The 15739-nt window shown below is 33.3% G+C and overlaps 1 protein-coding gene across 3 annotated transcripts in view; it reads right to left on the reverse strand.

The window, feature by feature from the left end:
- Window positions 1-15739, reverse strand: part of LOC140448621 (ecto-NOX disulfide-thiol exchanger 2) — a 31341-nt gene that overhangs the window by 9626 nt on the left and 5976 nt on the right. For all 3 annotated transcript variants that reach the window (XM_072541728.1, XM_072541735.1, XM_072541721.1), the window contains one exon: window positions 4908-5014. In XM_072541728.1, the coding sequence (XP_072397829.1) occupies window positions 4908-5014 (107 nt within the window). The remainder of the gene's footprint in view (window positions 1-4907; window positions 5015-15739) is intronic.

Genomic DNA, 15739 nt, shown 5'->3' on the forward strand with positions numbered 1-15739 from the left:
TCATGTACAAACTATATACGTGTGACATATTTATATATATATTTAAATTTAAAGAATTGAATAATATATTAAAATATATGAAGGGACAGGGGAAAAACGAGGAATGTCACTTTTGTTTAATTTTTCATGAGAGCATTTTCAAAGTTATATGACTAATATTAATGATATATTTTGTTATATTATATGATATTGTTTTTAATCATACTTTGGATGTTTACAATGTGGTTTAAAAATTTTTATGTAATTTGGGTAGCGGTAGAACACCACATTGTAAGAAATACCTAAGAAATACACTTTCGCTGGGAATGGCTCTTGTTTTAATGCATAGTGAATTTAATTTATGAAAAGTAACAAAAATATAATGATAATACAATTTTGGTTAGTCCGTATAATAATAATTAACAGAATACTTAGTTCCCAATTCTACTACATTAGTTTATTACTAATTTCATACCTTCATAAAGATAGTCTGGTAGTTCAAACTCATTGTCTTGTAAGTTAGAGTGCTTTGATATTGGACGGCGGTTTGCGATTATTGCAGACTCAAAAAGACCATTATATGAATTTCGGTAATAAATAAAACGAGGGTGCAATTTTACAACTTTGGCTTCTAGGAGAGGTCTAGTTTTAAAGGGACACTTCTTGGTGTAAGTTTTGTTCAGGTGGTTTGACCATTTCCTAAATAGCAGCTGATCCACCTCTATTACATCAAAAGGAGAAGGTTTCACTCCGGCTTGACGAAAAATCTCCATCCATTCATTTGGCTGCTCTACTTTAGCTTTTTGGTTAATTAGGCCCATATTCCTATCTGTTTCAAGATAGGAATGGTCTCTTATAGGAAAACATATTTTTATTTCATCAAATCTTTTCGTTGTGCATTAGGTTGTGGAGAAATCTTAAAACAGAACATGGAAATACGACAGACATTTATATAAAGATGATTGTATACGAAATCGTGCAATATTGAGCACACATCATCACTACCTTTTTTCCTACTGTTTCAAGATAAGTATAAAATGTACTGGCTCCGGTTGATAAAGTGTGGACATTAAAACTATACAAAGAAAGATGGCGCCTGTAGTAGACGTCATTTGTAGAAATGTTAGGTGTTGGTAATTTATGGAGTTTATTTTCATTTTCTAAGCGCCTTATTTCATTCTCCAGCCTAAGAGCACCATCATTATCTCCTGAAATAATGTTACCCTCTTTAACTTTATTTTCTTTATTTTCACTTGGAACTCATCACATGTACTGCTGTGTCTTTCCTGGGGTACCCAAATGACAAATTAAATTCGATTGAGAAAATTGTTCTGAAAGTTTCGTAAGACACTTTTAAATTGGATATTTTTCAATATACATTTTGTGCGTTTTATTAATGGTTAGTTCCTCTGGTAAGTATATTTTGGAAGATTCTGCCAAGTTGTAATGACCTTTTCTGCCTTTAAACGAATTAACGTGGTTCGTTACTGCTTCTCTTTGTTCTTTGGAGAGTTTCCTAGGTCTTCAAGAATGCTTTCCTCTTCTTGGAAACATGCCAAATTCTTTTGAAGGACCTCCATCTTTTTCTTGGTTATACCATGGATGGCCATAAAAGGTTTAAAGCAAACCTAAACTTCTTTTATTGTATTCTCATCATTTATAAAACTTACTCTATAACTATATACGGCATCTTTAAATTTAGCGTTCTCTTCCATTCGACGTGAACGTCGGTTTTGAATTTGTTGTGTGGTAATTAGACCACATAAATATGAGTTTTGTTCATCAACAGAACACATTAAATTAAATTACTTCAAAATACTGTTCCTAAAGCTTTCAGAAATATTTTGAAGACATTGCAATCTTTTACAGTGACAATCAGGTCCTGGAAAATCGCTTTGTAATCTAAGTTTTTTACTTACATCAGTCATGCGGCCAAATTATTTTCTTTTCTTACCTAACTACTTACATCCATATTACTTATTTCTTCATCACTTGGCATAGTAAAATCATTTTGTATCAGTAATTTGAAGAAACTAACCTTAAATATTACACCTAAAAGCAACACACGAAAACAATGAGTAACAATAAAAACATCTTAACTTGTTTCTGCGTGATTCACAACTGACATTCCCCCTTCTTAAACGGTAACATCCTGACATTCCCCTTTCTTCTCCTGTTAGGTATTTTATTATTCGTGTTATCTCATGACACAACCCAATTTTAACCAGTGTTATTTATGTACAGTGAAGTACAGAATATAACCTATCTAATGAATTATTAAAACAAAAAATTAACATTTCTGACATTCCTCCTTTTTTTCCTGTACCTTTTAAATGATAATCATATACAATACTTGATACTTGGGCATCACTTTAGACTAAAGACTGCGTTCGAAATTCCACGTTAAAAAAGAAAAACATTGGTATTCGATACAAAAAATGCATTGGATGATCGAAACATATTCTCAATTGTTCTGCTATTTATATCGTATTCTATAAAACATTAAAGTGGAATATTTATGCACTATTATCAGATGTGAATACTTAGATTGATCATACAACGAAAGATATGCATAATATTATAGCTGAAAAATCTAAGTGAGTGGGAAGATAGGAGATAGGAGAAGAAATCACAAGAAGAAACAAATACTAGGACCAGTATGAGTGTATGTATGGTATTAACTGTGGGGATGGGCCAAAGCTGGTAATATAAATATCATCTACACATCTATGGAGAATGGATAAAACAATCAAGAAAACACGAGTCTTCTTAGGGTACGTTCATAACGGAGACCATCGCATCGTATCCTCGCCTAGATCATAGCACTGACAGTGAACGCTCACATTTAAAATAATAATAATAATTTATTTTACCTGGCGATAGATACGATCCTATGGTCGGAGCGAGTGTCGGCGCCTCGTTGTGAGCGCCCACTTAGGCATCTGAATATCAAAGCAATTCAACTCCTCGACACTACTAAAATAAATGATCGAATAATATAAAATGCACGCGAGAAAAAATAACTGGACGAACCTAATAGCTTCTCGAAGAATACAGAATTAAAGCTCGAAAAATATTTAAATTGATACCCAGTAGTGGACCATTGATCATATTCCAAAAATTTAGATAAAGATTATCTATAATTTTGCTTTGTAAAATAAAATAACTACTTTTACACAAAAGTCAAACGTTTTAGCTTTAATCTTTTTTCAACACAAACATATAATTTGAATTTTATTGACGTTCATAGTATACAGGGTGCTCTATTAATTGGTATTTTATTTTTATGTCGTTTATCGTAAGTTTAGATTAGTTTCTAGGGAAAGTAGTGTTCATATGATACCCTTAGAGCAGTGGGGAAGGGACACAAAGCCTTTTTAGGTCTCATGTTGTTCAAAAAAGTATCAGAGTACATAATACTATTAAAAAATCAGTTAATAGACGAAAGGTTTACTAAGCACTAATCCTTTTTTATTCGATTCTATATATTTTTCAAAATTCAAATGTGTTTTTTTTTTAATTTTTCCAAGTGGGCCAGCAACTTATAGTTATTAATAACTTATGTATACGAGCCCTAACAACTATATAATGGAACAAATTAAAATATATATAACAAATTCAGACGTTTGACAACCCAAATAATCTATTAAAATGACATAATGATCATCAAAATATGTAAAAATTTAGTGACAACTAAATAATGGGACAATATGAAGTAACTGCTAAAAATCACACCAGATATGACAATTAGGCTGCAAAAACAATGCATCCGGACATTTTAACACACGTCAAACTATATTCTACAAATAATTTCTTGTCACCCTTGAAAACACTATCGTTTTCGCTCTTTATGTAGAGGAAAGATCTATTCCATATGGTGCAGATTTAATTTAAACAAAGATTTCTACGCGCCGCGCGGCTGTATCACCGCAACCGCTGTACACACTTAGAAGTTGACTGCTCGAAATTTATATTCGAAATATTTGGGCCCATGTTTTCAGATAGATAGAAACCATTTATCCTTATAAAATATTCTTACTTGTACTTGAAGGTTTAAAGATTATAGCTTTTTATAGAATTGCAATTCATTTAGTAGTTTTTTAGAAAAAAAATCCTAAAATCACTAATTAAGGCATTTTTTAACAAAAAATTTGAAATAACTCGAAAAGGAAAAAGTTTTCGAAAAATGACCAAGAAAAAAGTGTTTATTTGAATGAGATACGCCTAAAAAAATTGATTCCGAAAAGATTCGGTGAAATTGGTTTTTTTATGTCATTTGTTAACCACAATTGCCGGCCCACTCAGAAATGCAAAAAAATTAGTTGGTATATTCCTTTTCTAAGCGTCTTTTTAGGGGTAAACCGCTCGCTTATTAAAATAACTGTTTTTGATAACAGCTATAAACACTGCACATATTTTCCCATAGAACTATCCACTCTACGATCTGAACAATCATTTGTGTACCAAACATCTATAATTTTGTCCAAAATTGAGTTTATTCAGTTTGCCCATTTTACAGGTCACTCGACTATAGATTTTCGACTAGCAAATCAGCAATCATTTTACCAATAATTCCTTCATGTCCTAGTATCCATAATAAAGTTATTTTGTTGTGTTTGATACTGAAAATACTGTTTTCATTTTCAAGTTGTTCCGCAAGTTCACTTCAGAGTTTTTAGTGCAACTTGGTTGTCGTTTTTTGTTTCGGTGAAAAAGTATAGTTGGTACAGCTCCTTATCATCTATATCTAGTATGTATATTAAAAAGTTAATTTCTGTTTTGCAGCCTATCAAATACGTTGAGCAACCTGTATAACTATATTTTTGTATCAAACACCGTTCAATAAATATAGTATTAATAGATTATTTGAACACGACAAAAAACGAACTGTTAAATTAATAACATTGACCGTCCAAGGTGGTACCTACCAATGACTGCCTTTTCCACGTTTCTATGTTCTTTCTCTGAGCTTTGGTGAAATGGTCCCATACTTTCTTGTGACACGCCGCAGAGAACAATCGTTCGATTTGACCGACTAACGGCACACGCAAAGAGTTTGGATTAAACACCAGCATTAAATACCATTATTAATATTAACTACAGTCTAGTGAAATATTACAAATTCCCCGTACCTCGTCCTCATTCGTGTACCTCACGTAAAAGCCGTTTTTAAATATGCACTTGTTTACTATATAGTCTAATTTTATTGGTCTTTTATCAGGTATATAAACATGAGAAAGTGACTAGTCTTTCTCTCTTCTTCTTACATGTAACTGATTAACAACAAATGTCCCAAACTTAGCCCTAGAGTAGCGTAGCGTAAAGTTTTAGCCTTTTAGATGCGTCTTATAGCGGCCTCTATAAGTCTAATAAAAAATTGTTTGCTGTAAGATTTAACCTTCATATACAGCGTAGGAACAACAAGAACTAAACATAATAATATAAGATTTGATATGGCATTGAATGCTATACTTTCAAATGGGACCGACAGAGAGCATGTTTCATTTCAGTAACGGCGCTACAGTAAGCCAAAGAGGTGCATGTACAATAAAGGACTTCTAATAAATTTCGCTTAAAGTTTTTTCTTTAAGAAAACTATTATTCTAGTTTTTCGATGATATAGAAAGGCGAAAGAATAGGTGAATAGACCGACGTACTAATAGTTTTACATTTGAGTAATCCTTATTCTAAATATTGGTTAAGCGATAAGCCTGTAACTGTACCTGAGGAACTTTTAGAACGGGTTATTACGATGTATGTCACTAAAGAAATTAATGAACCTTATTCCAATAGTCAAATACAAGTTAAGAGCTATAGATATCTTATTTAGACGTAAAATCTTTTGTTCCCAATTCCGAGTAGACTATATAGGACATAGTTTATTGGTTTTATTTATTTATGTATTTAGCGTAAGAACACATAATTAAAAACAATGGAAAACGTTAAATGGAGTACTATAAACAAACTCGTAATGTATCAATATAATTTAAAACGTTTTTGGTCGCAATCAGGAAGTCATCAAAAACTCCAGGAAACCGCCTTCGAGGGCATTCTTCAACAATGTGATGGACAGTTTATCGTTGAGCACCACAGTCACACTCAGAAGTAAGAACTTTTCCCCGTCTATGTAAGCTGTCAGCACATCTACCGCTGCTTATTCTTATTCTGTTCAGCGTTGTAGATGTACTGCGGGGCAGTTCAAAGCCTGGCGGTTTCTGATCGATACAGGCCATTTTGGTGTACTTCCTGTGGTGAGTCGCTCTTCCATTGTCTTCTCCAGGCGTTGGTGGGGCTGAAATGTTCCTGATGTAAGGATGTGGCCATTAACAATGGAGGATATCTAGAGTGCAGTCTATTCATTCCAATAGCAAGCTTGTCATGGTGTATGTGTAGTTGATGATTACCCTGGATTTTTCTATATTCTCTGAGAAGAGAATGACTCCTTTGTAGTTTCTGCGGTGGGATGTGACTCAGAATGGGAAGCCAATAGTTCGGTGTTGGTCTAATTATTGTACCGGAGATCATTCGCATTATCTGGTTTAATGGGGTATCAACAATCTTCTTGTGTTTGCTATTGAACCATACCGGGGAGGCATAGTCAGCTGCCGAGTATACCAGTCCGAGAGCGGATAATCTGAGTACGGAGGTTGAGGAACCCCATGTGGTGCCACAGAGCTTTTGGATTATATTACTTCGCGTGTTTAGTTGTGCTGTCGTTCTTTAAAACTTAAATTTCTCTCAAGAGTTACTCCCTGTTTTCAAAGTGATCGTACAATTTTTTGTTGGCTTATGCATTACTTGGATGGAAAGAACACTCTTCGGTTTTCGTTGCATTAGGCCGTAGCCCCCATCTGCGGAAGTATTCTCCCATAATGACAAGGTCAGTATTGCTTCTGTAATGCTGCAATGGTTCAGTCGTCAGCGTAGCCAAATTTCTGCGAAGTTGTCCTAGGCAAGTCCGCGCTGTGCAAATTAAACTTTAAGGGTGCCAAAATAGATCACTTCTAGAACTAGAAACTAGAACTTTAGAGTATTCAGATGTTGGTGGGCATGCTGACTTCAGTATTTTTAGTTCTTGTTTTCCGTTTGTGATGTGATAACTCAGTTTTGAACTATTGATAAAGATAGTGCAAACACGGCGCAAACATGGAGCTGCGCGAAGGCGGAGTCAAAATTCACGTAAAGGCAGAAATGTTCTATTGTAAGTGGAATTATGCTAACCAAACAGAAACGTTCTACCTCCGACGTTGCATAGTACGGTGCGTTTCGCATGGAAGTGGGGACTAAACCAGATTTCGTCTACTGCGCCGTTGTCAGGAGTGTTTGCACTATCTCTACTTAGTCTCTACCAAGTTTTCTAAGTAAGCACCATGCTTTTCTATATGATTTAGTAAAGTCTAGTTTTTCTAGTCTGTAGCTAGTTCCTCACTCTAGTTACAGCTTTCGTTGTATTCTTAATAGAATTTTTCGCATTTTTTATTCCATCCCGAGACATATTCTTTACATATTTAAGAATCCTTGTGCAGATTTAATTTTCTTCGAAATAAAACACTTGTCTTGGTATCAATGGGCCAACTATAGTCGGTCTATATTTTTTTTAAATAAATTTGACCACACCGAAAAGTTTTAAATTTATTACATATTATTAATGACCTAAAATTTGGGAACAAACGATTCAATGCATTCTACCGACTCCATGTGATTTTATTCCCCGAGGATATGTCAACAATAAAATCCATGTCCACCTTAAAATTTAAAAGAACTCCGACTGAATAACATCAATCATGTCGAAAACATGAGACATCGTTTTATGATCGTTTTTAAAACTGAAAGGTTGAGAGAGATGCCATTTAAGACATTATTAAGCTGGGCAGTTGAGAGAACCATCTTATGAAATATTTTTGAAATAAATAATAATTTAAACCAGAACAGCGATTAAAAATTAATACCGAAAGAAATATTTGGCATATTAGATTAATAAAATATTGTATGATACATGTTTAAACATCAGTAGAAAAAATACACGTATGATAGTAGCACAATTAACAAAAATACAAACAATGATCTTGTCACAGCTATGAGCAAGATTAGCCTAGTCAATGCGTCGTTGCCAGATGTATTTGTTATATATTCATTTCTTGGTGTTCTAACCTTGTATATATATTAAGTACAATAAATACAAATCCTTTCTCGCCTAACTGTTTTTAAAAAAACTTCATCTTGAAAAAATGTACAGCGTTACAGTGTAGCAGCGCCGCACTCTTTTTTCTCCCGGAATACACACTCCAAACAAAGACGCATTCTTATTTATATTTATTATATGCATATTTAAAAACGGCCTTCATACGTAAAATATGTTCAAAAACAATAGAAATACGTAGTCGGTTAATAAGTATGCCTACAAGTTTGACAATGTGTATAACCCATAACCAAAATGATGATACTCACCTTAAACAAGTTTTACCTTGGTCAGCATACATCTGAGGATATATTTTTTGAAAGTTTGTACTAAGTTTAAACAAATTTGTAGTATCGTTAGTAAATCTATAAAAACTGAGGAGTATAGCCCATTAGAACTGGATGCCTACTAAAATACAATGGACTAGTGATGGGTAATAGAACAAAATCAAAATCATTTAATAAAACAAATGAGAATTAAATTGTTTTTTTAAAAGAAACCCAGAGGAGACTATGTGATTGTGATTACGCCAGACACTTAGGTACACATGAAATTTAGCAATACAACGACATATACGACACGACTCTTCTTTTTCTTTTATCAGTTCTGCACTAATACTTCTGATTGTATTGGCGATTCATTGTATTTTAGTTTTTTGACAGCTGCTTTCACTTCGGCTACTGAGGGTGGGCTTGTTTCTCTTTTGTCCGAATGATCCGGTTCAATTTCATCATTAAATTTATCGTTAATCTCTTCGAATTTTCCCATATTCTATACAGTACACCCTTGATACTCCGACGTTTTACAATCCGACACGCTCGGTAGTCCGACGCACCTCCCGTCAAGGTCGCCGCCGTGTCTGCTTGTACTGAAATCTGTCGCGACATAAATCTCAGTCTTACCGGATGCTTCATTTCATGTGTTTTCAATGTGATAAACACGTAACCCAGGAAGCACACGATGAAAAATCTTCCACCGTCAACGGTGATGATGGTATATTGGCTGCAAACACTTTGATGCGTTGGTGCGAGGAGGGAGCATATGACTTTGAAAAATTTTGATGTTAATGGAGATACAAGAACAAGCAATGACAGACTTTCTAAACAAGAAAAAGCTAAAGACAATCAACGATTTCTTCAAAGTGTGAGCACAGTACGTATGTATTTACATACGTCCATAAGTAATCTACCTTAGTTATTAGTACGTATAATGTTTATAAGTTATTATTTACACACTGTATCTACATTAATTTTATTAGCTTCCATATTCCTTTTAATAAACATGTTTTAGTTAGCCGAAATGTGTGTTTCATTTGCATATTAATCTGGGTAGAATTTTACACATAAAATTTAAGAATATTGTATGCTACTGATAGCAAAACAACGCTAAATATATAATCACTTTCAGTAATTCGGACACTTTTGGTAATCTGACACCCCTTTGGTCCCATACCTGTCGAATTATCAAGGGACAACTGTATTTAAATCAATTTGCACAATAAAACAAAATAATAAGCATTCTAAAAAAAATTAAATTAACAATTACAAAGTACACTCTTTTGGTAAGTATACTTTTTCTGTTTTACAATACATATATAAAGAATTCAATCGTATTAGCTGATCTTAGAATTTAGGGATTATTACTATTTTGTCTTTCGGCTCTTTTTGTGGTGACTATCTTATCGCAGCTCTTTTGTCGCCGGCTATTTTTACCGGTCACCGAGAGAAAACATTTCTCACAAAGAATACTCATTCTTCAAAAGAAAACTAAGGCGGTCGCTTACAATTTGCAAACATACAACTAGGATATCACAATTTCCTAGATTAGAGTAACTAAGAAAATTCTGCTGAGGATATCATTCAGTAAACTTTCATTAATTTGGTTTCTGTCCAGAACATTCAACCATTCAACATTCGCTTTACATGAGCAATTAACAAAATTATAAAAACACAAAACTATCGGTGTTGTGTATCACCAAGTGTACATCGATATACGAGACCCATATTTTAAGTACGGTTTACGTAGAGGAAACGCTAGAAAAACACTCCTTGAAAGACTCATTGGTCAGAGAAGAAGAGGAAGACCCAGAACAAGGTTCCTTGATAACATCGATGAAGAAATGAGAAATATGGGAATACGTGTTTAGTGGAGGAAGGCGATGGATAGGGACGACTAGAGAGAAATTCTTGAGACGAGGACCCACCAGGGTTGTAAAGCCAGAATGATGATTAAGTAGAGGAATAATGTACTAAAAAAATAGACAAATTATTCGGAAGCCATTTGTTATATTTTTTCGTTTTCTGTTTGTAGTGGGAATTGAACTCATATCACTCAGCACCATAAGCAGCAACACTCATACTATCAATATCTTTATGTACCTACCAATCAAGAGATGGTTAGGGAAAGAGTGGTAGACACCATCTAAAGTTACAAACAATTCTCAATCTTTTCCTTAAGATGACATTTAAAGCTAGCAAACATAAAAAACATACACAAATAAAGATGGAAAGATAAGATGGAATTAGACAATATACTGGAAACTATGTAATCATACATACAACGAAGAAAATTGAACCTTAGATGGCTGAATGATCCAAAACTCGGGATCAAGATTGATTCAAATTGCTCAGTAGAGAGGAATGGAACGAAATACGCCAGATCTATGTCCATAAATAAATCTTTATGGGCGATTAAACAGATGAAAATGAATAAAACACACATTTTGCCCTACATTCAGACGCATAAAAAATGATAGCTTTAAATTATTTTGATAACTTTAAGGACAAGTACAAGTTACATTAAATCACATCGTTCACATTTCCGAATAAAGCCATCACGATCGCTATAACAAAAATTGCTTAACATTATTTATTGTTTGATAGTTGTCTTATTGTCATATCGTAAGATTGAAAAAAAAAATTCAATGTCAAAACGGTTTCGAATAATCAAGACTTTCTTAAGGCTTCTTTTATAAGAGGAATGGAATTATCAAGATGCCTAGAAGCAAACTGGCAGCATTGTACAAATACTGAATAGGAGAGTGAGGATAGGTATATGGGATTGACGTATATGAGAAATTTTTGGCGTGTTGAGAGAGTAAATATGGTCCTTGCTACATTTCACCGACTTTTGAAATCCAGTTCCAAAAGCATCCAGATGGAGAATTTGGATCCAGATTCAAATTATCCGAAGCGAAGAAATATGAAAACAGACTCTGTTAACAAATGCTTACCAAATGGATAGACTTTAGACCTACAGTAGCTGTCTTAAACATTGGTCGGGAGCCGTTCGTGGGAGGAGACTTGCGCTGGTATAATGATGTCACCTACGCTGCACAAAATTCAACCAAGAAAATTAGAGACTGGATGATCAGATGACACACCTACGCCGAAAAATCGCTACATTGGCTTTTTGATGGTCGGTGTATGGACTATCAACACGTGTTCATCAGCGTACCAGTCGATTTATAGAGACAAATATCATCACAAAATATCATCACAAAAATAACCAGTGTTTCTATTTAAATTAACATTTAAGTGTTTAAAAGATAATAAAAATTAATGTATTTGGTACTAATTTAATTATTACGATTCGACCTGTTTTGAGAATTTTGTTGTCATTCAACTAATTAATTGCGTTGCAATAAAAAGTAGTAGAATTCTAGACGCTACTAATATTCCACCTGAAGTTCCAGTGACGTACTGATTATATTTCTAGAGGTGTAAAAATAGTTAATAGTACTTAGGACCTTCTAGAGTTTAGGGCAGTAATGATTTAAAATCGATCCCTAGTTTTCTTCTGTAGTGGACGCCGCTTTGCATTTAAGCTCCAGTGTTGCTGAGGATTGATTAAATCCAGTCAAATGATATTGAATATTTAAGAGAAGAGGTGAAGCCCACCATAACAAAAGAACCTGATGTTATTTTGATAAAAGAACATCAGGTTTAAAAGATAAAAATCAATATACTTTTTTTTATTAATGATAACATTTAGTGTTCACTGATAACTATTACCACGTTTCTTATAGCTGTTTTTTATATATTTTTTGATTATAAGAACGTTGAGTTCGTTAACCTACATTATTATCTTTTTTCCGTCGGTTATGATTTTGTCCAAATTTTGGTCGTATGACGGTATTACGACCCCTAACAACTAAATGTTCAGATAAACGAAAGTTTATTGAAAACGTTCATCTTCACCACTTTGCTTATTAAACCAAAGAACGAGATCAACAATACATTAAACTCTATCATTAATAACAAAATATTGAAATGGTTCGGTCTCTATAAACTTTGAATTACAACGTTGGAGGCAAAATAAACGAAAATGTTGCATAACATCGTGACAACTAAATGTTCGGACAATTCAAGAAGTGACTACTGTAATATGGGGTTACATCGCCACGGCCTTTACGACCGCGGCAATTCTGTCTGGCATTGTTCGTACTAAGGATTTACACAAGTCAAGGTAGAAACTATCCCATAATTCACCTAATTTACTTTTCAAATCGGCGACGGTTCTCTGGGGATCATTACGCAATTTCTGTTTCATCTTATGCCACAATGTCTCAATAAAATTAAGGTCTGGACTGTTCGAAGGCCATGAGAGCACTTTAATATTATTGTCTCCAAACTATTTTTTAGCTGTATGGCATGCAGCACCGTCCTGCTGGAATATAAAATTCAAGTCCGGGTAGAAATCGTACTTGGTACAAGACTATTTTTCAAAATTTCTTGATACTGTAATTGCTGCGTTAATTGTGCCTTCCACCATCTCATATCTTCCTAGACGAGCTGATGACACGCACCCCCAAATCATAATTCCTTTGGGAAACTTCACAGTTTTTTTGAGGCAATCTTGATGGAATGTTTCATTTTTACTTCTAATAACCCGTTTTCCAAAGTCTTCCACACAAATATTAAATTTCAACTCGTCACTGAATATGACTCAGGACCAGTCATCAACGGTCCATGAAATCTTCGACGCCAACGCTGCAATTTAAAGTTTATAGAGATCGAGCCATTTTAATATTTTGTTATTAATGATAGAGTTTAATATATCATTGATCACGTTCTTTGGTTCAAAAAGGAAGATCGAGAAGACGAACGTTTTCAATAAATTTTCGTTTGTCCGAACATTTAGTTGTTAGGGCTCGTAATCAATTTGTCCTTTACAAGAAATATAATTTATTCATTTAATTTACCTAGTTATTTTAGTTTTGAGTATAGAAATTTACTAGTTCAAAAAATTTTCAATACAACGGATACATAGACTCTAATGATATTAGAAATTATATTTTTCTGAGCTTACAGTTAAATGTAAAGTGGTCAATGTTACAATCAATATTGTATTTGTCTATAGAAATCTTTGGTCAAACCCCAGAAACTTGTAATGTTAGTGAAACTGTGGCTTTTTTAGCATTTTTTTTTAAAGTAAATTCAAATGAGCGATCTAGTCCAGTTTCTAGTTTGTTAATAAATGTTAATCTAATAATGGATTCAAAATTAACCTAAACGGAAGTATATGATAAACACTCTTCTCTTCATACACATTCTGTTGGCATGTGATAGATATAGAGGTAACTTAGAGCCAGGGCCGCTGAGAAGAATGAACGGACCCCGGTAAGAAGTGAAGAGCAAAAAAAACTTGTTTAATTTTTATAGAAATACAATTATCAATCATGAATGATAATTAACATTTCAAATATAAAATTTATTAAATTTTAATAAATTTTGTAATAATGAAAATATTTATAATAGAGGTGGTTTTCGAGATTTCTGATTGGCAAAGATGTCTATAATTTTCGAAAAATCGCATGATTTTATCAAAGTATGTTCAATACACAAAGTTGCTAGGCCAGTTAACTGATATTGCTTCATTATAGATCTCATAGCATTTTTTAGGCCAGAAAGACAACTAAAGGATATTTCCACTTCTGTGACAGTCACCGGTACTATGCAAAATATTCTTAACGCAATAACCAATGACGTATAATAAATAGAACCCGCAGTCTCGCATACTTGATATATAATCGGGTGTCATAAAGACCTGATTGAAGGTATATTATTTACTAAAACACTGGCGTGCTCGTTTATTTTACAATGAGTTTATTTTTCATTGACAAAAGGAAATCTATGAAAAAAAACCTAGTTAGAAAAACTATTCTCCAGAGAGCAGGAAACACGTTGGGAGATAACAGATGAAATATTAGTGAAGCCTACTTTTAGCTCCTGTCTTTATAATGGAGGAGGAATAATTTTTATAGAAATACAATTATCAATAATGAATAATAATTAACATTTCAAATATAAAATTTATTAAATTTTGATATTTGTAATAATGAAAATATTTATAATAGAGGTGGTTTTCGAGATTTCTGATCGGCAAAGATGTCTATAATTTTCGAAAAATCGCATGATTTTATCAAAGTATGTTCAATACACAAAGTTGCTAGGCCAGTTAACTGATATTGCTTCATTGTAGATCTCATAGCATTTTTTAGGCCAGAAAGACACCACTTCTGTGACTGACACCGGTACTATGCAAAATATTCTTAACACAATAACCAATGACGTATGATAAATAGAACCCGCAGTCTTGCATACTTGATATATAATCGGGTGTCATAAAGACCTGATTGAAGGTATATTATTTATTAAAGCACTGGCGTGCTCGTTTACTTTATAATGAGTTTATTTTTCATTGACAAAAGGAAATCTATGAAAAAAAACCTAGTTAGAAAAACTATTCTCCAGAGAGCAGGAAACATGTTGGGAGATAACAGATGAAATATTAATGAAGTCTACTTTTAGCTCCTGTCTTTATAATGGAGGAGGAGCTTTAAGTAAGCCGAAATAGATGGACAAAGATACATTAATGATATCCATTAGCAAACCATGTTATCCCATTATTCACAATTAAATTGGCCAGCATGCTACCGAATAGAAATCATATTAAACATGTGCGGATCTATCTAGCTAAAAGTTTAAGAAGTTGCGAAAGATCACCTATGACCAAAAATAAACTTCGTGCTGTGCTTAGAGAAGAGTGAAATAACATGACCTAGGAGTATATTCAACTAGCGAATATCTTGGAGAATGGAAGCCACGGTGTAACTAGAGGGGCCAAGAAATGATATTTTTAAATTGGTTTATTGTTTTCTTATTCAAAAGTTCGCTCTTTATGTTATCATTTAATTGCTCCATCATTATTGTTAAAATTTAAGCACATGCAAATCAAATGTAATGTTTTATTCAATAATTCATAACTTTGAGGCGAATATATCAAAATATATTCGCCTCAAAGCGCGATATCAAAATGAACGAAAAAACAATATAAGGGAATGAACCAAACTTGTATAATGGATAGTTTAAGTGATAAGCTGTATTTCAAGACGTGTCTTAAACATTATGACAGCAACATATTTTTTTTTTATTATATAATGTGTATAAATCTAACCTTTCATTAACCTAGGATGATTTTTCTTCTTGTCCAAAAAATATATCAAAATTATCAAATATTAAAAAGCTATTGAAGATCAAAATTTGTTAATATTTTATAGTGGTCATTTTTTACACCTGA

Source organism: Diabrotica undecimpunctata, chromosome 1, assembly GCF_040954645.1.
Source record: "Diabrotica undecimpunctata isolate CICGRU chromosome 1, icDiaUnde3, whole genome shotgun sequence".
Lineage (NCBI taxonomy): Eukaryota > Metazoa > Arthropoda > Insecta > Coleoptera > Chrysomelidae > Diabrotica > Diabrotica undecimpunctata.